Here is a 21829-nt window from a genome sequence, read left to right on the forward strand (position 1 = left end):
AGCTGAGGCTGAAAATTTTGGATGAAAAAGTGGTTTTTTTCGATCTAAGACAGACTGGGGTTAGAGTCGCTCTTATTATTTTTTTGTCTTTGTTAGTTGGTTAATAAGTCTAGATTTAACTGGAGGTAGAATTACAAAGTTAGTTCGGAATACTTCCCTAAACAAAAGTAACTAGGAAAGTTTTGAGGAAATAAATAACAGAAAAATGAGGCTAGAAGATCCAATTTTAAACTTTTTTATTTGAAAAGAGAAGTTATATATATATATATATTTTGGGTTAATTCCGTTTTGGCCCCCGATTTGTAACCAACTGGCCGTTTTGGCCCCCAATTGTGTCCGGCAGTTCGTTTTGGCCCCAATTTCCTGTTTGGCCCCAACATATTTTTGTAAGCTTCTCCATTCTACCCTTATGGCAATTTCGTAAATTAAATTATTTTCTTTCTCTTTGTCCACCTCACCAAGCAATTTCCACGTCACACTCGTCCACATAAGATCGCCGGAAAATGTCACCGGCGACATCATTTCCGGCGACCACAATTTTTTTTTTTAACTTCTTCTCCAACCATCTCCTTCCTTCTTCTTCTCTCTCTCTCTCTCTCCTTCCTCTTCTCTCTCTCTCTCTCTCCTTCTTCTTCTCTCTCTCTCTCCCCCTATTCTCTCTCTCTAAACTGGTTAGGTTTCCCAGGAACCAAAGCAGAATTAAAAGGATGATTCTTATACTCAACCTACCGGCAAGAACATCAGATCTTCTCTCTTATATCTCATCCGATCTGGTCAACCTGGTGATTTTCTCTTATTTCATTGTAGTGGTCATGGTACTCGTCTTCCTGCTGAAACTGGTGAGGTTGATGAATACTTTTGATGAATGTATTGTCCCTACCGATATGAATCTCAGTCAGGGCATTCGGATTGGATCAATCCGATCCCCAAGATATGAAAAAAAATGACTCTTTTCCTTTTATGGGAATGAATTTTTTGCAGATGATGATTTCAGGGAGTTTGTGAATCACTGATGAAGGATCGGATTCTCGATTTAGATTTAAGAAATTCTTGCAGCAGAAAGTGAATCGCCCGACGAAGCTCTGGTCGAAGAAATCTGCTCGTCGTGTTCTGAACAAAAGGAAAAAAAGTAGAGAGATAAAATAGAGAGAGTTTATTAATGGATCTAAACTAAAGGGTGAACCTAAAGCTGATTCAAGTCCTCTTAATAATTCAACTTTTTCACCTGTTATAGGTGGTAATGGAACTACAGTAGGTCTTCTTGCTTCGTTCATTTTACACTATCATATGATTATCAAATTAGGTTTTGAGAAGTAAATCAGTCCAAATTAGGTTTTGAGAAGATGATGGTTGCGGTGGTTGGTAAAAATCAGTCCAAATTTCGTCGATCTATGGAAGAAATTGAGAAGTTGAAGAACGAGAGAAGATGTTGAGGAAGCAAAACCCTTTTCTTTGGTATTTGCTTTGATTCTAACTGCTTAGCAACTGTGAATCATGTGTTGAGGAAGCAAAACTCTTTTCTTTCTCTAGATGATTTTTCACATCTCAAGCCCACAAAATTTCTCAAGAGGGTGAAGCAAAAGATGATTCTTGCAATTATTAAAAAAAATCAGATCTGGGTAAGTTATCTCCTTGAATAACTGGAATTGAAAGGTTTAAAAAGACCTTTTCGGTAACCATTAACGCTGTTCTTCTTCTTTGTTGATGTGATGAAGGTCGGACACCCAGATTATTAAAAAGAGTGTATTTTTGTGGGAGAGAGAGATAAAGAGAGATTTTTGGAAGGAGAGAGAAAGAAGGATTTTTAGAGAGAGAAAGAAGGAGAGAGAGAGAAGAAGAAGGAGAGAGAGAGAGAGAGAAGAGGAAGGAGAGAGAGAAGAAGAAGGAAGGAGATGGTTGGAGAAGAAGAAGTTAAAAAAAAAATGGTGGTCGCCGGAAATGATGTCGCCGGTGACATTTTCCGGCGACATTTTCCGGCGATCTTATGTGGACGAGTGTGACGTGGAAATTGCTTGGTGAGGATTACAAAGAGAAAATACATTTAATTTACGAAATTGCCATAAGGGTAGAATGGAGAAGCTTACAAAAATATGTTGGGGCCAAAACGAACTGCCGGACACAATTGGGGGCCAAAACGACCAGTTGGTCACAAATCGGGGGCCAAAACGGAATTAATCCATATATTTTTTTGTTACAAAAAATTTTGTGTTTTTCTGGTTAAAATTCAAATACTTGTATTTTATTTCGTTAAAGCTCAATCTTTTTTTGTAAAGGTGTTGCAAGGGGTTACAAAGTTGTTGTAAGGTGTTGCAAGGCATTGTAAAACTATTATAAAGTGTTGCAACCAAGAGCGGAGCTCATTTGGCTACACTAGCCAGCCTAGTACATGTGTATTTTCCAGTCTCCCACACAAAATTCTTGCCTAACTCACATGATGAAAGGCTTAACTACTTGAAATACCTTAATTAAGGTGATGGGATCCAATCCCTTATGAAGACTTTTTTCGTTTAAAATGATTGCTTATATATATATACCTTATGAAGGTCATGTTGGGGTTAAATTGGTTCTTACTAATTGGGCTAATTCAATTTTAACCTCTTCAAAATGATCGACTTATTAAAATAATCTAGTAGAGATGATAAATTTTTCAACTAACATCTAACATTTTAATCTTATCAGATTTTTCTTTGACTTGTATATTGGAATTCAAAATTGTCTTTTCTATGCGTTTGTCGCATTTGTCATAGTAAAGGAAATAAAACTCTATTTTCATCTACTCTTTCATTAGGATAACTTCCTCTTCATCGTCTCCTCCATCATTTCATCTTAATCTTCACCACGATCTCTTCATCTCCCTATCCCTCTCTTTGTTTTATATTTTAATATTTTTTTGGAAATTTAGTGGGGGCAAGATCTCCGAACCATATTGGTGAGAAAATTAAAGATATGTCTTGTTATACGTCAAAATTACCATGGAATATATTAACTATAACTAAAAGTTTGTTGAGCTTTTGCTTTTTGATTCTTACCTAATCTTACATTATAGAATTCTTTCATTAATTTTAACTAAAAAGTGCCCCTCACACATAAAAATTCCTGACCTCGCCACTGGTTCAGGTTGCAAGGCGTTACAAAACTGTTGTACGGTGTTGCAAGGCGCTCTCTAAAGTTGTTCTAAAACGTCCGCAAAGTTGTTGCAAGGCGTTCGAAAGCTTCGCAAGGTGTTGCAAAGCTGTTTCGAAATGTCACAAAGTTGTCGCAAGGCCTTGCAAGTTAAAAAAATACTCAGAGAACTGAAGATCAAAAAAAGAAATTAACTGGTCGTTGTAAACCAGACCAATTTTTTTAGGGAATTTTGATCAATAAATAAAGGAGGGTCTATTCAGAAGAGAATAAAAAAAAATTAAGAATATTAAATTTTTTCTTTTCAATGGAAGAGAATGAAACATCTGAAGATCATGTAAGAAACTAAAGTATAACATTGTTCCACTCCAAACACAAACAAACTACACATTATGGTCTGTCTTGCCTTATTAATCGAATGATGCATATATTTCTCACACCACGAACTAACAATCAGAATATAGTTTATTGGTGTCGGTTCGAACAAGGTATAGCTAGATAAAATAATTGGAGATTAGCTCATTATCAAAGGGTATTTATTCTCTAATACTCATCTATCCCCACTCAAATTATTTCTCATATTCTACTTTTATATGATCAGAATATGAAAATCTTGTTTAGGTTATTGGGAGGAATTGTTTTTGTAAGGTTAAAAAAGGTGGTACGTATTTGTTTTCAATGGGGTGGAATAATAAATGGATCTTATTCTAGCTATATTCTTTTTTTTTCCATTCTACAAATATTGAAAACTACTTAAACATCATCACCACCAACAAATTGGTGAAAAAGACAATACTGATGTTTCATGGGACTTATTGAGTGGTTCAGAGTTCAGTCCATCAATTTAAAGTTCAGGTGTGCTTTTGTACCCCCAGGCACCAGGGGTAGGGTTTCAGCCCTCTACCAGCTTCTCTACACGAGGGAAATTCAATAAAACAAGGTTACATGATTCGCCTTCTTAGACTTCCACTTGAACCACATGTGAGAGAAATCTTTGTTTTTCTTTTCAATTGACTGAATATGTGAGAGGAGAGAAAAACTCTTGTTTATCTCACATGCGGTTCAAGTGGGAATCCCAAGAGATAGGTTGAGTATACTTTTTTAATTTAATAAACGCCTAAGAATAGCAATGGTCGCCCCTGGAAAGAAATTTTAGTGGTGGGGTTAGGGTCACATTCACCTGCAGAACTCTCGTTCCAACAAAATAGTGGTGTCAGTCGGGTCGAGCAACATGAGTGTACTTCAAACGACCCAAACAAAACTTTTTGTGAGCTTCTTGAACAAAATTTGAATAGACTGCACGCAAGAATAATGCCCATAAATCCACGCCCCATATAATCCACATGCATATTATATAGATTAGTAATTGTATGTTAGTTCAACAAAAGAAAAAAAAAAGTAATTGTATGTTAACTCAACTAGATTTAGTTTTGAGAAGTTGTATTCATTCCTCCATTTTGGTCCCGCCTCCAGCCCTTCGCCGATGTGGCAACATATCATTTGAGTGTGGAGCAATTGGAGAGAGAATTGTGAGCAAATATAATCCAGTGATACGTCGCCACATCGGCGAAGGGCTGGGGGAGGGACCAAAATGGAGGGAGAAATAAAAATTTTGGTTTTTGTATATATTAAACATGAAAAAGAACTAAATAATGTACCACAAGTTCATAAATTTTTAGTTATATATGTCTAATAAACAAATGAACTCAACCTGCGTAGCTCTTTAATACTGAACATTTATCGTAAACGATTTAGTTGTATATGTAGCACTTCTCATTGAATTTGAAAAAACAAAGATCGTACAGAAAGAGAGATTATTATGAAAAACAACTGGCCGAGAAACTTAATTTATACAGACTAAACATGCATCTCAAAATTCAAAAAACAAACTATTCTATGTATTGTGTTTCAAGAATATACTAAGTCGGAGATGCTAGAGTGCCCAGTTCGGTGCCCAAAAGTGTGTCCAGCTGACGTGGAATTCACTAAAAGACAAGATTTTTTCAAAGTTCGACTACGGTGGATACTGCTTTTGTTTCTAAATGAGGAAATTTGGGCATTTTACTGCGCATTATAGTTGGGCACCCTATCATTTCCCTAAGCATATATAATCATCTTCCTAACTAATTTTTCTCCACATATACTTATTCCAATAAGTGGCTGTCACAAAATCTAATGAATTAGTTAATACTACACAATGGGAGTTGGGTTTATAACTTGTAACCCTGCCCCAAGCCCAAAGATTACATTTCAGGACAAAACATTATTGTATAGGGCATAGAACCATATGCCTTCAATACTACTAGTAGACTAGTAGTGCCCAACAAGCCAGCTAATTTTGAGCTTCTTCTACAAAGCAAGTTCATTCTTGTACAATATAAATAAGTTGTTAGATTTATAGACATGTACATCACAACTATTACTATTGTATTACTTAGGCCTTCAAAACACTAAGTTTTTGTATCTTCAAGCTAGCTATATATATTAAACTAAAGTAGAGAAGAGTAGAAGAAAATGATGATAACTTGTAGTGATGTCTACAAGGTTATAGTAGCCATGACACCATTATATGTTGCCCTAATTCTAGGGTATGGCTCTTATAAATGGTGGAAAATATTTACACGGGAACAATGCGAAGCCATAAATCGCTTCGTTTGTTATTTCACTCTTCCGTTTTTTACGTTTGAATTCGCAGCTCATGTCGATCCTTTCGATTGGAATTATAAATTTATCGTCGCGGATGTCATTTCTAAACTCATAATAGTTATAGTTTTGGTTCTATGGGCTAAGTGTAGTAGTAAAGGAAGCTATTGCTGGTCTATAACAAGCTTTTCTTTATCTACTTTAACCAACTCCTTGGTTGTTGGTGTACCCATGTTGAAGGCTATGTATGGTGAAAATGCAGTGAGTCTTGTAGTACAAAGTTCTGTTTTTCAAGGGATTGTTTGGTTGACTATTTATTTGTTCGTTTTAGAGTTCCAAAAGGCGAGAAATGATAGTTCTACTACCACAGTAACAAACGTCGTATCTCCTTCTGGTTTATCCATCGACTCGACAACAAAAGATTTAGAAGAAAATGAAAATAATACTATTGCAATTACTACTACTAGGCCATCTTTTATGTCTGTGGTGAAGCTTGTTTGGTTCAAGCTTGCAGTTAATCCCAATAGTTATGCTAGTATTATTGGCATCACTTGGGCTTTCACTTCAAATAGGTATAATATATACTACAAATTACATTACTTATATTATTATTCATTTAGTTGTTTATTTACTCTTATTTAAGTACTCATTTATAAACATTATTATTGTTGGTGTTTTTGATTAATTAAAAGGTGGCATTTCGAAATGCCCGAAATATTGGAGGAATCAGTATTGATCATGTCACACGCAGGGATTGGTACCGCTATGTTTAGTATGGGTACGTGAGAAAAATAAATCTCTACGAATTATTATTTTTTTCATTGATTGCATGCATTAGTTAATTAGCTAAGGCTTAAATTTGATTATGATATTTCATTGTTTGCAGGGTTGTTTATGGCACTGCAAGAAAAATTTCTTTCCTGTGGGCCGAGCTTGACAATCTTTGCTATGGTCTTAAAATTCGTAGCAGGACCAGCTGCCATGGCAATAGGTTCCATGGCCGTCGGTCTACATGGAGATGTTCTTCGTGTGGCGATAATCCAGGTTAAACCCTTTGATTGCTTACCATATATATTATAAAAGAAAAATGAGTGTTTTATAATATGGATGATTAAATAACATAAATATATGTTTTTTTTATTGCAGGCAGCATTACCACAATCAATAACATCCTTTATCTATGCAAAAGAATGTAAACTGCATGCAGACATTCTTAGCACTGCGTGAGTATTCTTATGTTTTGTGCTCTGTGTACTACGATACTGTTTGTTTTCTCCAAGTCAGATTTGAAATTTGAGTACTCAGAGTCCGAACTCACTTAAGCTAGATTTCTGAATCTTTGTTTTTGTCTCGCTCGTTAGAATTACTAAATTGAGTTGTTTGATTCAGACGATTCAAATCAAGGCGAATTAGATCTAAAAAACGAAAAGAATAAAATAATGTTCGAATGATGCTTCAACGAAATGTTACAGAGCAATTCTAATTTCTTTTTTTTTTTTTGCAGGGTGATATTTGGCATGTTGGTTTCATTGCCAGTCTTGATTGGTTACTTTGTAGTTTTAGGGTTCTTGTAGTTTAAGTTTCTTTTTCTTCTTTTTTGGAACTTAGTTATGTTGATGAATCCATTCAATATTGGATGATCATAAGTTTAAAATGGAATCAAGATGTAACTTTTTTTCTTAATTCACATGATCAGTTCTTTTCTTGTTATTCACTATTTTCATCATACGTGTTGTTGGCCAATTTTCGATTTGTCTAGTTACATGGTGCATAAAACATTATCATCTCTTAAGCAAAATATCAATTTTGTTTAGTAAGAACACAGACATTTTATCGATAAACGACGAATATTATCACCCGATTTATGCTTCTACTGTTTACACATATCGGTGAGGATTACACCGTATGCCCTGAGAGCTGATAATTTTTACAGGTTGACCGGCAAAGTTTATAAATATAACCCAATCTCAATCAATAAGATCAAAGATTTTTGAGAAAACAAATCCACAACAAATGAAGGTCGAAACCCAAAAATATCAACTGGACACAACAATATTTTCAAACATTTTAAGGTCTCAAAAACCAATAGGTGATCATGTAAATCTTCCCTTTCGAATCACTTGCGCAATAATATTACCAAGTTCTTCGCCACTGTCCTCCTGTACGTGGTGTCCTGCCTGCAGAAACCCAACCAATTAGCTGCATTCAATTTTCAACATCATCGGAGAATGGATATTGATGAGAAAGAAGAAAAGGAAATTCTGAAGAGTCCCATATTTGTTCGAATGCCAGGTCGATTTCTTTTAAAAATAGGATGTCTTTGCCGAAAAAATTCTTGTCATTAGCTTCCTCTAGGTAGAATACATTTTGTAACAAAAGGCCTGTTGGGCATTTAATAGCTACCAGAGACGTACCGAGGGGAGCTCCACAAGTTTGTGCTTTAAACCGTTGCAGAACTCTTCAACGCCATCATAGTTCAACCAACGATCTCTTTGACCCCAACATATTGTTGTATTAACCTTCCAATCATCACTAGATAATATCGCCCTTGCTCCAGCAACATATGCCTGCAGAAAGAGTTAAAGAGGTATTGATCGGCGATTCTTGATTATTCGACGATTATTAGTGACTTTGCGTCGAAAAATTTAAGAAGAACAAAATTTCAGTGATTGTAATTATCAAAAAAACTATTTTGTTATATAAATATGATGAAAATATTTTGCAGTACTTACGGTTTTCATGTAATACATGTATACGTTTTACAATTTGATAGAAGGGGCCACATTTTCAGACCTCGGTTCGGGCCACCGAAAAGTCAGGACCGGCCCTGAGGGGAGGGACCATGTCGAAGATCTTTTTGGTCAGTCAAATAGGGGTACTGTTGGGTACATATAGAGATTTGAAATACCTATTCTGCCAGTATTTCTTCGTCAGTTCATTTTTGGAAAAATTATTTTAATCGATTTTGATAGATATTACCTTCAAATCCTTCTTCATGGTCCTGCTTAACGCGTTCAACGCAAAACCAGAAGAACCAGAGGTGAGGTAAGGTTTTCTATAAACCATTGCATCTTCCTCTTTCATTTTATATGGGCCGCAACTCGTCAAGGCTTTGTCGCTGGCCCGAAGAGGATCCTGAAATTTCGAACATTTGGACAACTTTAGAAAAATAAAGATGAAAGTAATCAAATCTTTTGGACGTAAATGTTAAGAATAATAAACTGATTACATGCGATAAACAATGAGAAAATCTTCTGACCTGTGAGAAAATTTCACCGAGCAAAAAGTTGCTGAATATGGATAGTGTTGATGGAAGGTTTACATGCTTATCTGTCAGCTATAACATAAATTTCAAAAAAATTCAGATGTGATTCTTGAAACGGAAGCTCGATTTCTTCCTAAAATCTACTAAACACCTCAAAAGCAATCCAATAGTGTTGGACCAGGGAAATAAATCTTAGGAGCCGGGTCAAGGAAAATCTAGTAATTTGGCGCATAGTAATAGAGACAACCGAAACTCCTTCACCTCCTGCTTCACCAAGTCTCATATATGATATATGTTATATATGAGAGTAAAGAACAGTTCTGTCTATGAGGTGCTCGCCTAAGCTAGCTGAGGCAAGTTGGCAGCCTCATCACTCGCCTCACTCTTCATGGGACATAAGATACAATACGGCATAAAAAATGGTCAATGTTAAATCGGAAGAGGATAAGAGTTTTATAATCAGATCAAAATCATCTCCATGTGCCTTAAATGTGACCATTGAAACACAAGCACATTCTGACCTCTACAACTTCTATGCCTCTTCTTGCGTATAGGATTTGAAGAACAAACCGAATGGCATGAGCTAAAAAATCTAATGACTATCTTGAGAAAGCACTTACCGGAGGATTAACTAGGATGAGATTTTTCAACTTTTCTTGATTAGTGCTAGCATATTTGACAACAACTGGAGCAAAGTAGCCCTGCATATTTGAATAAATGATTCATTTGTCAATTTTAGTATTGCTTTCTAGGGCATACATCATTTAACTAGATAACCAAGATACCTGAACAATAATGGAGATTTTATCCAAGGCAAGCTCGTTGATAAGAGATTCCAATGATGAAACATATTCTGTTGGTCATACAAAAGTTTCATATGCATTTTTCGGAATAATAGACGGTGGAAACTATAAAACCCATATTCCTAACATGGCTTAAGAAAATTACCATCCAAAGTGTAGTCAAAACCGTATCTTGGTTGAGGCTTATCTGAAAAGCCAAAACCTGAATGACAAGTAAAAGTTGTTACTCTGTTATGTTTTAGAGAAAAAAATCCTGATGTTGCACAAAAAAGATTCACAGGTAAAGACGATTTTTGGGAAGAGGAATATTGTTGAAATTTTTTAGCCCAATGAGAATAACGGCATTCGCTTACCCAACCAATCAAAAGTTATGACATGATAATCTTTGGAGAGAACAGAGAGAACTTTGCGGTACGAATATGCCTGTTAAAAGTTAAACCATCAAAACGAAAGATAATTGGAGCGAGGCAGTTACTTAATTTTTATCGACCAAGATCAAAAGAAAAACATTTGTATCAAATACAAATTTTCTTAAATTGTTGAAGTCTAAGAAGTAAGAAATCACGAGTAATTAAGAGAATATATGTATATAACTAGTACTTTCAACGTAAGTGATTTCCAAATCACAAATGATCCTTACCTGTGAAGGAAAACCATGTATTAAAACAATTGAAGGATTAGCCGGGTTTCCACTTTCAACGCAAAACCATCTATTGCACAAAATCACGGATATATAGCATGTTTCAATGGGTAACCCTGCAAATCATAAATTCTTAAATTCTATATACCAAAATGACGTATAACTATTAAAAATACCAAAGTTCCAAGCTTGCAGGCTTCCTAGGTATGGATATAACTCCACAAGAGCTGATAGCCTCCTACTAATTCACCTGAAAACATCAGCTGAAGCTTGAGAACTGCTAGCCATTGTAAGTCCAAAAATAGGATCCTTTGCCTTTCCACCAGTGCCAAGAACAGGATGGGCTTTTACCTAATAAATTACATTCTCGATTCAGAGTTTTCCGAAACGAATACTTATTATGATATTATATTCACCTAACATACATTCTAGTTCATGAAGTTTGATACAGATAATGAATTTAGGTATAGTCTCGAAGTAGAATTGAAGAACAATACTTACATATTTTCCTTTTCTAAACCATTCATCAGATCGACTCGACCCATCCCCAAACTTCCCTGTTCATAATTACTCCATTTTCAGGCACAAAAAAGAGAAAAGCCAAACTTATAATTCAAAGTGGACCGTCCTCCACCCTTTGGTGCAACGGTTGGACACCCCTCTTAAGCCCATAAGGTCGTGGGATCGAATCTCGGAGGAAGCAATTTGCCATCAAGATTTATCCCATGTAATTTAGGCAATATAAAAAGTAAATAATATAATAAATTTGTCCGGCTTCAGGCATCTTTCATTAATTGTTTAAATTAGACGGTTATCGTGCGCATGACATCTTCATGATGTATCAATGCCTTATAACGACTAACGTCGATCGTAGTCGATTTCTCACAAAAAAAAATCCAAAGTGAACCAAATTCAAAGAACACACTAAATTCCATGATATGACTACAATATACATTATATATATATATATATATATATGACACTCCAGCTAGGAATTACCATTAGTTTGTGTAAGAAGATCGAAATTGAAAGCTTACCTCCACTGAAAGAAAATCCATCACCAATAGAAACAGGGGCATCAATTAAATATTCCTATTAAAAAAGCAAACCCATTTCATAAACTCGATTCTAATTCAGGGTTTATGAAGAAGAAGGTTTTAATTCTATTAGTTTAAAAATGAATTGAATTAGATTACCTCTTCGTTTTCACTACTTGATCTAGCACAAAATTTGAACTTTCTTTTCTCTAAATTTTGGACAGAGAAGTTGATCTTTGGTTTGTTTGCTTGAAACCCATTACGGGAATTCAGTAATGACTGTGAAAGTTGAGGAAGAACAGAGATGTTCGCTTGGATAGACATAAAATTTGACATGAGAAGAAGAATTTCTTTTTTTGAAATCCAGAGAGAAGATAAGAATGTGAGAAATTGGAAATGGGTTTCATGGTTAGGGTTAGATTTTAATTCCTTTGTTGTGTGTGTGTGTTTCTAAATTTGAAAAGATAGGGTTTCTCTGGTTCTAAGTTGTTCTTCAATTTCATTCTCTTCTTTTGTGTTTTGTTAGTGAGAGAGAGAGAAGACGTTTGGGATTTGGATATTTTCTTTCTTTAGGGTGTAAAAGGACTATTGGGTGAAATATCACTGTCCCAACCCCACAAGTTATGTCTCAATCCCATGAGTTTTACGACAATTTTGTGCCTTGCGACAACTTGACAACGTCTTGGGACAACTTTATAACTGTTTTGCAATAGCATTGGAGCGCTTTGCAAAACCTTACAACTGTTATGCAACGCCTTGCAACACTTTTCCAATGTCTTGCACCGCCTTGCAACACCTTACAACACATGGGTTTTTAAAACAAACAAAATACAAATATTTGGGTTCTAAAAAAAGTACAAAATTTGGGTTTTTAAAAGTTTTAACTTGTCTTTTCAACTACAACTAAAAAGAATTTTAAAATTAAGCCTTCGGCCCAATTTCCTGATGAATAGAACCCATCAAATAAAACAACCTGACAGTATAAGATTTTGTTATAAGCGAAGACTCTACGAACACACCTAAAAGACCTCAACACTTATTAAATTGGGGTGTACACGTAAAGTCCAAATTCTGGACTCTCTTGCAAACGGTGTTCTCTTGCAAACGATGTAAAACTATCACAATAAACATGCCCGGTTACTAAATCTTCAATTCTCGAATATCCCTCTTGCAAACGATGTAAAACTATCACAATAAGCATGTCCGGTTACTAAATCTTCAATTCTAGAATATCTCAAGAATAAATGCTTATGTTATTGAGATGAAATTACCAACTAGACCGAACAAACTTGAATCAACTTAAAAGCCAAAATGGCTTTCATTATTTGTAAAAAAGAATGAAATGTCATAATTACAAACATCATACATTATACAAAGAACATTGAGAAGAAATCAACTTGAGCTCAAACTTATCAAAGATTAAGCCAAACTAAGCAATCTTCCCAAAATGAGAAACAAAAGTTGCCAGGCAAGTACAGTTTGGTTTCTTTTTGTTCGATCTAATTTATAGTTTTCTCCTAGTTAAGCTCGCCTTCCTCCTATATCTTTCGGTATCTGTATAAATGTATATACACCAACCTCTTGACCTATAGTTGAGAAAATGGTTTTACTGTTTTAATACTACTAACGAATACTCTGTTTTGCTGATTGTACATACGGATCAATCCAACATTGATCTTCATTCACAGCTTCTATCCATCTTTTCTTGAAGATTTCCAATTCCATAAATGATTGCCTTCTCACCTTCACAAAAAGGATAGTAAAGAGCAATTACTAGGTTTTCATACAGAGCAGCTATCGACTTAACCTCCTTAATTTCAGACCTTGATTTAAATATTTACTACTTTCAACAAAAAAAAAAGAGCAATTGCTAGGTTTTCATACAGATCAGCTATCGACCTAACCTCCTTAATTTCGGACCTTGATTTAAAGATTTACTAATTTTAAGTTCCCACACTTTCACCAAGTCGAGGTACAATGGGAGAAAGATAATCTGTTTGTCATTGTCAGGCAATTAGTGAACTGCATGATCATCAATAAAAATGGTTGACACAAAACTGAAGACATACTTAGCATTGTCTCCACTTTTTTTTCGAGATTCAAAGATGTGTACCTCCACAAAGTGTTCATATCAACCTGGTCTTTTGACTATTCCTCTAACTAGCCTAGTGGAAATGACGAAAAAACTGCATAAAGAACAATGAAAAGGGAGATTGCTTAAAGATGATAGACACGAGACTTACATAAGATCTACTATCATATCCACGAGGAACACTCGATGCCTGCATATTTAGAAATTTTGAAGGTTTCAGTTGAAATAATAAACAATATGATGGAAAGGAGAAAAGGAGTGGAGATTTAGAATCATACCGCTGCTTCATAGGAATTTGCCTGCATAAATGACCAAAGAGTCTAATGAGTGAAAACATTCAAGGGATTCGGAAACAATGAGAAATAAGAAACAAGGAGACCAAGGAGAGTCTAGTTTTGATCCGTGTATTCTAGACAGGTTTCAAACAAGCCTACCTTTTTATTTTTGAGTAATAAGCCAATAAGGATTTTTATCATCTTATATAAGTTACAGGTAACCAGGATATAGTGTAGCTCACATTATGTTTTTTTTCAATTTTCGTCGTGCCAAATGATTCAACTTCGGAGTTCAAACATGTTCAGTGGTTAGTACAGATAGAAAGATATGTACCTTGTCTTGATCAATTCTTCCGAGTGTTGGGAGTCCCTGATGGATAATGTATTCAGAATCCACAACCCCAATATTTTTTGTTCGATCACCCTATCAAAACAAAATAATGAGACACCACAAACTGAGACTAAAACATGTTTAAGATGCTGCAATTTCGAGAGTTACCTGAGCACAGTAACCAAGTTGAATGTCAAGGCCCCACGCATGTATCAAATCATTCTGAAACAAGAGTTCGAGATAAATTACTCTAAATACCTAGTTACCTACTACATAAAATTAAATTATACATTAATAATTGGAATTGAGTAAGAATTTGTCATTTTATGAAACAGAGAAATGACAATCACGTAAGCTTATCAGAAGCGTATAATTGGAAACAAGGACGGTGTAAGTGGTAACTACACACTTAATAGTTTTCTCTGAAGTCTTCTGACGCTCAAAAAGTAAATTTAATTTTTAGACTCCCTATATTCATCAAACCACTAATGAATGAAATCATTTTATCAAATACACATACACAGAGATTGAGCCGAACAACTTTCTTCCACAGGGAGTTCGGCACAAACCAAGAGAAGAATTAAAATTTGGAAACACAAAAGCTCAGTGAGCAGTGAGCTTAAGAGAAAGAGGTAACTATCATCAAAAGTAGTAGACCCATGTTGCATTTAGTAATGAAAGCATGTGAAAAGGGTAGCAAAGCGTCTCATTTCGTGGATTTTGAAAAGATATTAAATTATTAACAAAAGATGTGTAAACCACCGTACGTGTTCTACAATGTTACAAGGCAAAAGTGGTGGTTATTATTCCTTTGGAAAACGATAAAAACAGTAACTATCTGAATGTTCATTTACTTGGTGTCATGCACAATGAACAAAGGAACCTGATATGAAACTGAACCCCATTATTCAATTGAGCTAACGAAGGTACAACTCTCTTCAGGTTCCTCAAGTTCGTAGTTAATCACTTAATCTAGGTGATCAGATCATAATACGACTGCCATATTTTAGATATTTAGTTTGAGATTCTTACCTGGATCATATGCCAGGCACAACGCCAGGCTGCTTTTGAGAATACAGGTGCCATCATTTCTATCCACCTGCAACATATAATAATTCTTACTCGTTGTGTTCTGAAAATTGATCTGTATGCGCCTTGAGACGATTCACTCGATTTCTGTCTCAAGGCGTACTCATCTGAGGTAGCAAACGAGGCATACATGTAAGGTGTAAGCCGGAAGTTAGAGGCTTGTGCTCACTCTTTTGGGGCATTTTATTGGGAAGAAAGATGGTTATGTAGATCAGTAAAAAGTACTACCAGAATATCACAACAAGTATGTTTTATTGTTGACCAAATACATTAATTATTGACATTAAGCTCCTTTCGAATCTTTTGATTTCTGATACAGGGACAGTTGGCAAAATATTACATGACATTCAGTTAAGTTAGAAACTATGTAACTTAATATTTTTATCACAAGTTGTTATGAAATTACTTTATGTAGTAATGTTATATTGTTTCAAAAACTTTCATGTCGTTGTATTTTAGATTTCAGTTATTTAGAAACTGTGTAAGATAAGGAAATTAGTTTATTTAGAAGTTGTTTAGGAATAAGAAACCTCTATTATTTCAAGAGGTTTCTGTACGAATTATAGGTAATCAATTTATTTTCAATTTAATCATATATATCAGTTTTTAACTTGCGTTAAAAGATTTTCTCACATCTGAATTTTAATCGTCGTTCTGAACTTTTATCAAGTTTTCCTCTGCACCCACTTTGCTTTCAGTATTTATATTTATTTATATTTTTCTACTGGCTTAAAGTTTATGCAAAAACTAAGACTATAGTCACTCTTGTTTTCTTAGAACTTAGGACTTAATAATATTGTAGCGAAGTACAAAACACTGTAAGAACAGAGGTCAAGAGCACAAAGAGAAAGAAAATTGTCAATAAACAGAACGAGGGCCAATAAGTGATAATTAAATACCCTGTGCAAGGAGGAGCTGTGCTGTTCTCATCGCACCTCGTTCCTCCACTTGACTTGTAAATCCTTCTGTTGATCAAAGAAGAGAAATAAGTACAAACACATCCATAAATTAAACAAAGTCTAGTTGATCAACAAAAGGAAGACCGGGAAAATGGAATGGGTGCTTTCAAACTGTTTTAGCACCACATTTCCTAATACCCGGTTTGAGATGCCATTTCCCCAATAAAGGTTGCAATCCATAAAAAAAAAACCTGTGCACTCTCTTTCTCCTCCCACGAGCAGTTATTTGATGGTGCACCTCCGATTTAGCAGGATCTAGTGCCGGTTGTGATATTTCCAATCCTTCTTCTCTGACAATGGATATGTAACTGTAGCATTCAAAATATCATCTTACGTTAAATAAGTTATGGATGGCTCTAATAAGAAATTCACATACTAAGCAGTCATTTCACTGGTCTAACACTCTAGTCATGTTCATGTGAATCATGTCGTCTTAGTCAAGCGTAAAATAGAAAGATATTCTCACATTCCGTTTCAAAGAAAAAGATCTTCTCACATTGCTCCACTTATTTTTCAGACTGTTACAGGTCAGCTGGTCTAACTCGAGATTTTCTGATGCCTAATTGATCAGTCAACAATCTCAAAGAACTCTCTCCTCATCTCTAACACCTAAGAACAGAGTTAAACACCTACAAAAATTTTCAAGTATTTCAATAGTTGCCGACGAGGGTTCCTAAACTCTAACACCAGGCAATTTGCCCATTGGACCACTTTCTTCATTTTTATTTTGGACATTGCGTGAAAATAGATCTGTTCTCAAAAACTCTAAATCTATGTTTTATAATGCTACTCATGATGAGTTGTGACTTGTGAGCATAACTAAGATAATTTCCAATATCCAAATTATCATGTCTATACCAAAAAAAAAAGTTACCACAGTATAGAAAAGGTATAAATGGAAATAATAACTTTCGAACTTCATTATTAAGAATTGATCAATCTGCACATACCGTCCTGGGTGAAAATGTTCGACCCCAAGGTCCTCGTCCCAAAGAAATATGTAACTATATTCCGCAACTATATCCGGATGTAAGAATCGCTTGGCAAACCACCTGCAGCACATGAAGTTATCTTTATACTAACTTTTACAGATCTACTAGAAGTTATAGAGCAGCTATTTTCTGATTAAGCATTACCATTTTGTTTGATTTATTGCAGAGACATGTATGGCCTGATTACTCCATTCCAAATCACTCCATTGATCAACAATCCCGTCGTAGTGGAAAAGCATAATTACGAAATCACGTAATGGAAACTGTGATATGGATCAAAAAGAAAACACCAACAATCAAGCATTGACATAAGCTGAAAAAGAATATTAAAGGCTAATATCTGAAGCAACCACCTTTTTAACCATTTGATTCACATTTTCTTTTTGCTCTACGCCAACTGCAATGGCTAATAGGCTCATCGAAGACGTTTCTAGTTTCTGGTTCAGAAGAAAGAATGGTGAAGAAAAAAGAATCAGGAGCAGTTTTTCATTTATTATTTAAATATTTAAAGGATGAATACAAAAGACTGATTTCACTTTACGTGCAATTGTCAATGGAGTGATGGACATGCCTTGAGGCTTATATGTTAAGAGCACAGATGACATGACTGCCTACTAGAAGTAGATGACAATGATCTTGTTTAACACCAATTAATATCTGTAGATTATGTATGACATACCTTTGTCTTTGGGGAACCCCATAATGGCCGCATTTCGAAGTTAGAAGTCTTGGATATAATACCTCTAGGTAATGCTTCTGTCCCATTGGGTATATGTTGATTCTAGAAACAAAATATTCAAGTGGTCCGTCAAATTATTTTTTTTTGGTAAAGAATATATAGCTCAAATTAGTCTAGATATATATTGAGGTAAGTCTAAGAGAACAAACCTTGCAAATTTCTGGTAGGACACTCACAACAAAATCAGGTCTTCCCCATCTAGATACTCTCTACAAATGAGCCACAAATTTATTAATATTCTAGACGGCGGTTGAATCATGGTTTTCAAGAAAACCAACAATACGATTACTTTATGATACAGAAACACGAAATTTCAAATATGTAATATAGCCACAGTCCTTGAGAACATAATTAACACTTGGAGCTTAAAACAAGAAAATAGGTACACAATCACTAATGAACCGGCAATACAATTACTATACGGTACAGAATCATTAATAGCAGAATTGAAAATAGGTGTTTATATTTAAATCAGGTAAGACAAGAATTTCAAACATGTTTTTAATTGGTCAGCATCTCAATCCTGCTAATGCAATATCAATTGTCAAGTAACAAAGGAACTGATAGTCCCCTAAATGACTGATTCATCAGAATGCCAATAAGTTATACAGGAACTTCATCTATTTACATGGACCATAATGACTAGAGATCAAAAAGGAGATACATACATCTTTGTAATCTGTGGCAACAAATGCACTCCCAATGAAGAACACCAAAACAAGTAAAGAGGCAGTTGGAAGTAGACTACAGAGACATGTTCTCCTACATTTAGGATCTGATAGTAGAGAAACCTGAGGAGAAAGAAAAGAGTAAAGGCATAAGCAAACATTTAAGAAAGTTAAATCCAAATTTCCCTTGTGAGTGCCAATATAACATTAAGAAATCAAAAGACCATGTAAACCATTCTCGAGAAAGAAACTGGATAACAGCTTTGTCTCCATGCATACATAAATAAATCAGTACGACGAGATAGAATTTATTGAAAGCTATTATGGGTAAGGTCTTCAAGGTTGAAACCATTTAAACAACAATCAGGGGTTTAGATCTAATACGCATACTGAAACCACATAGCAAGAGGATGACAAATGACCAAGTCAAGTTCCTGCAACTTAAACCAAATTAAAGAGGATTACTCCATGGGGAAAGATTCTAGGAAGATCAACTTGCACAAGATATCAGTAAAAAAAACACTCACAAGTTTCCGCTTATAGATAAGAATAATTTCTCAAATATAATAGGAGTAGTTTTTTTTTTTGAATAATTTGATTGAATTAAATAGGAGTAGTTTCTTTAAGATGGCATAATACTAGTACTTCCCCTGCTTCAAGTGGATTGAATAATTTTGACTTGTAAGACTTGTACACAAAAATAGAGGAAAGAGTTTTAAGTTTGAATGATAGAAAACACAGAACACTACAATGTCAAAGTATCCTAAATTCAACCTAATACATGCATGTCAAGACCTTTCCCACTACACAAGCCCATGAGGTGAGATATCATACTAGTTCGATATGGTTTCACCGTTCCACTAATGTCGTTGGGTGTAACTCAGCTAACACCAAGTCGACCTGAACTTGAAGTCCTCTTATCCACGTTTAGCACCAAAAAGAAATCAAAATGTTCACCCAAATGAGCACGACTAGCGTATTTTTTCAGAAGCAGGATCACTACGACTGACTCCATTCAATTTGTCGCATAGAAATCAACAATTACACCTACTTGGTCGAGCTCAGATCAAGTTGTTACAGTTGTATACTTGTATATTTACTTGTTTACATATCTTATCACCCTTCAAGATTTTAGGTCCTAAGAGAAAAACTCTAATGTATTAAGTTTTGGGGAGGTCCTATTTCTAGGTTTAGGACTTTCTACAATAGATTCAATACAGGTTGAATATTGTAGTTATTCAGTTTTGTAAAATTGGGCATAAAGAAGAAGTTTTTATAGCACTTGAATCTTGTAACTAATGGGATAATTGTACTTCCTCGCCAAAAGACTGAAGATCATGAAAATTTCACCATGATCATACAACTATACAAATCAAATATCAATTCAGATACAAATTGACTTTCATTTGACCCAATTAGACCAAAAAATGAACAAACAAAACACTAATAACAGAAAGAAAGAAGGGGAAAGAAAATTGGGGGCTTACAAAAGTTGGTAAATTCATCTTTCATGAAAAGTTCAGAGGCATCAATCAATAAATACCTGAAAACCCAAAAAAAACATATGAATCAAACCACATCATTCAACCTGATATATATATATATAGAGAGTAAAGAGAGTAAAGAGAGAGAAGATGAAAATCGAAAAGAAAACCTTATTTAGAGAGATGGGAGAAGTTGAAGAGGAAACAGAAAAAAAGTGAAGAGATAAAAGTTAAGAGGTGTTAGATACTTTCGAATTTGATATCCTCTTCCTCCTCCTCTTTATTGACTTGACTGACGACTCCTTGCTTGATTGATTGCTGTTAAACCTTCAACTTTTTAGAGAGAGAGAGATATTAAATAATCCGAATTACACGACGAATTGAAATTCGTGGGGTTTTAGGTGTGAGTTTGAGTTGGACGACGGACCCCACATTTTTTATTTCTTATTAGATAAAATATGGTTTATTTCGACGGCTGAGATAAAGGGATGTATTTGAACTTGATACGTGTCAGACAAATATGTTAGGTAATACGTGATGACTGTATTCTGTATCTAGAGAGGGAGAGAGAAAGTAATGACAGATTGACAGTATGAATAACAAAGATCTTCCGTCCCGAAAAATCGGTTTGGCCTATAATTTTTCTAGCTAGTCTTAATTTACTAAAATAACCCTCATCATCATTTTCAAAAGGCGGCTGTTTTTGGCATCTAAATAATCTATGAGAATTAAAAAAAAAAAAAAAAATCTAAAAAAAAAAATTTGCCCAATTGAGTTTGATAACTATGTTTTTGAGTCTAAAAATTAAACAATCTCTAATCTATATCTCCTCTTCCAAAAATCGTTGTTCACCACCAATTCTAACCACCACCGTTACTCATATCTCTCTCTCTTTTTCCCTCCTTCTATCTAGGGGTGTACATTTAGTACTTGAACTGACCAAATCAACCAATCTAAACAGATTTGAGCGGTTTGGGAGTCGCTCCAATGGTTATTCAGATTGGTTCAGATACTAAAAAGTCAAAATCGAGTGATTTGGTTCGGTCTATGGATTTGTTTAACGGGTAATCGAAAAAACAAACCAAACCATTTATTATTATCTTTTATATATAATACATATGTAAGAATATGATTAGACATGATGGATGGTGGAGATTCAATTATTTATCGTTTTTTATCTTCCTCGAATGTTGATAAATTATGTCGAATTAATCACGTACGTAACTTAATGGCTTGTGAGATGATACTATTTTTAGCACGTTTGAAGTAAAACTGTAGCAGGTTTTAATGTTTAAAACTCAAAATTATGTTATTGGCAAAATTTTAACTTTTCCTAACCGAACCAAATTGTTCATGCGTAGTTTGGTTAGTAATCGAAACAAACCATAGACATATATATTTGGATTGGTTCGGAACTTCGGATTGAGATTTACAATAATCGAACCCTTTTGGTCGGACTATAGATAGGCTCAAAAAGTCGGTTATCCAACTAATGTTCACCCATACCGCTATCTCTCTCCTTTGTTATCTCTGTCTGTGTTCTAGAGGGTTCTCTACGTCAGCAAACGAATCTGATTTGGGGGAAACCCTTAAATCGACCAGATCGCCTAAACCAATTTGCTAGTTTAAGGTTCAAGAAAATATATGGTTCGCAGGAATCCCCCAAGCCAAAGAGATGGAGAGAGTGGT

At 34.9% G+C, this 21829-nt stretch overlaps 3 protein-coding genes across 5 annotated transcripts; 1 reads left to right on the plus strand and 2 right to left on the minus strand.

Annotated features, from left to right (window-relative positions):
- The first annotated feature begins 5375 nt into the window (after positions 1-5375).
- On the plus strand, positions 5376-7476 carry LOC147568924 (auxin efflux carrier component 5-like). 2 transcript variants are annotated; one of them, XM_086655355.1, is made up of 5 exons: positions 5376-6338; positions 6459-6544; positions 6653-6810; positions 6913-6989; positions 7271-7476. In XM_086655355.1, exons 1-5 carry the CDS (start codon positions 5638-5640, stop codon positions 7338-7340), a joined length of 1092 nt encoding a protein of 363 aa, XP_086511481.1. In that variant the 5' UTR covers positions 5376-5637; the 3' UTR covers positions 7341-7476. The 2 variants fall into 2 exon arrangements, with proteins under 2 accessions (XP_086511481.1, XP_086511482.1); XM_086655356.1 differs by lacking the exon at positions 7271-7476 and having other exon boundaries at positions 5535-6338; positions 6913-6993.
- Positions 7477-7594: 118 nt separating this feature from the next.
- Positions 7595-12097, minus strand: LOC147568925 (alpha/beta-Hydrolases superfamily protein). The gene is made up of 13 exons (XM_086655354.1): positions 11671-12097; positions 11512-11566; positions 10976-11031; positions 10725-10825; positions 10475-10544; positions 10188-10257; positions 9980-10036; positions 9817-9884; positions 9652-9732; positions 9026-9103; positions 8746-8901; positions 8181-8333; positions 7595-7943 (listed from the first exon to the last, which is right to left on the minus strand). The coding sequence occupies exons 1-13, from the start codon at positions 11845-11847 to the stop codon at positions 7860-7862; spliced, it is 1206 nt and encodes a 401-aa protein (XP_086511480.1). The 5' UTR covers positions 11848-12097; the 3' UTR covers positions 7595-7859.
- A 713-nt stretch (positions 12098-12810) lies between these two features.
- Positions 12811-20517, minus strand: LOC147568926 (uncharacterized). 2 transcript variants are annotated; one of them, XM_086655359.1, is made up of 16 exons: positions 20389-20517; positions 20144-20199; positions 18657-18779; positions 18138-18197; positions 17929-18030; positions 17603-17686; positions 17394-17512; positions 17208-17309; positions 16449-16565; positions 16198-16263; positions 15242-15308; positions 14378-14431; positions 14213-14302; positions 13882-13902; positions 13755-13793; positions 12811-13254 (listed from the first exon to the last, which is right to left on the minus strand). In XM_086655359.1, the coding sequence occupies exons 2-16, from the start codon at positions 20159-20161 to the stop codon at positions 13135-13137; spliced, it is 1182 nt and encodes a 393-aa protein (XP_086511485.1). In that variant the 5' UTR covers positions 20162-20199; positions 20389-20517; the 3' UTR covers positions 12811-13134. The 2 variants fall into 2 exon arrangements, with proteins under 2 accessions (XP_086511485.1, XP_086511484.1); XM_086655358.1 differs by having other exon boundaries at positions 20311-20517.
- Positions 20518-21829: the final 1312 nt, after the last annotated feature.

The sequence above is a fragment of the Eschscholzia californica genome, unplaced genomic scaffold, assembly GCF_041429995.1.
Source record: "Eschscholzia californica isolate CP2 unplaced genomic scaffold, dmEscCali1.0.p SCAF_1, whole genome shotgun sequence".
NCBI classification, from domain to species: domain Eukaryota; kingdom Viridiplantae; phylum Streptophyta; class Magnoliopsida; order Ranunculales; family Papaveraceae; genus Eschscholzia; species Eschscholzia californica.

Coding starts and splice junctions, on each gene's coding strand:
- LOC147568924 (XM_086655355.1), top strand. CDS start 5,638: ATGATGATAACTTGTAGTGATGTCTACAAGGTTATAGTAGCCATGACA. Junction 6,339..6,458: donor TGGGCTTTCACTTCAAATAG/GTATAATATATA, acceptor ATTAATTAAAAG/GTGGCATTTCGAAATGCCCG. Junction 6,811..6,912: donor TTCGTGTGGCGATAATCCAG/GTTAAACCCTTT, acceptor TTTTTATTGCAG/GCAGCATTACCACAATCAAT.
- LOC147568925 (XM_086655354.1), bottom strand. CDS start 11,847: ATGTCAAATTTTATGTCTATCCAAGCGAACATCTCTGTTCTTCCTCAA. Junction 10,545..10,724: donor GCTTCAGCTGATGTTTTCAG/GTGAATTAGTAG, acceptor TTTGTGCAATAG/ATGGTTTTGCGTTGAAAGTG. Junction 10,037..10,187: donor CATAACTTTTGATTGGTTGG/GTAAGCGAATGC, acceptor CTTGTCATTCAG/GTTTTGGCTTTTCAGATAAG.
- LOC147568926 (XM_086655359.1), bottom strand. Junction 17,687..17,928: donor GGGGTTCCCCAAAGACAAAG/GTATGTCATACA, acceptor CTTCTGAACCAG/AAACTAGAAACGTCTTCGAT. Junction 13,255..13,754: donor GATATGATAGTAGATCTTAT/GTAAGTCTCGTG, acceptor CTTTTTGTGAAG/GTGAGAAGGCAATCATTTAT.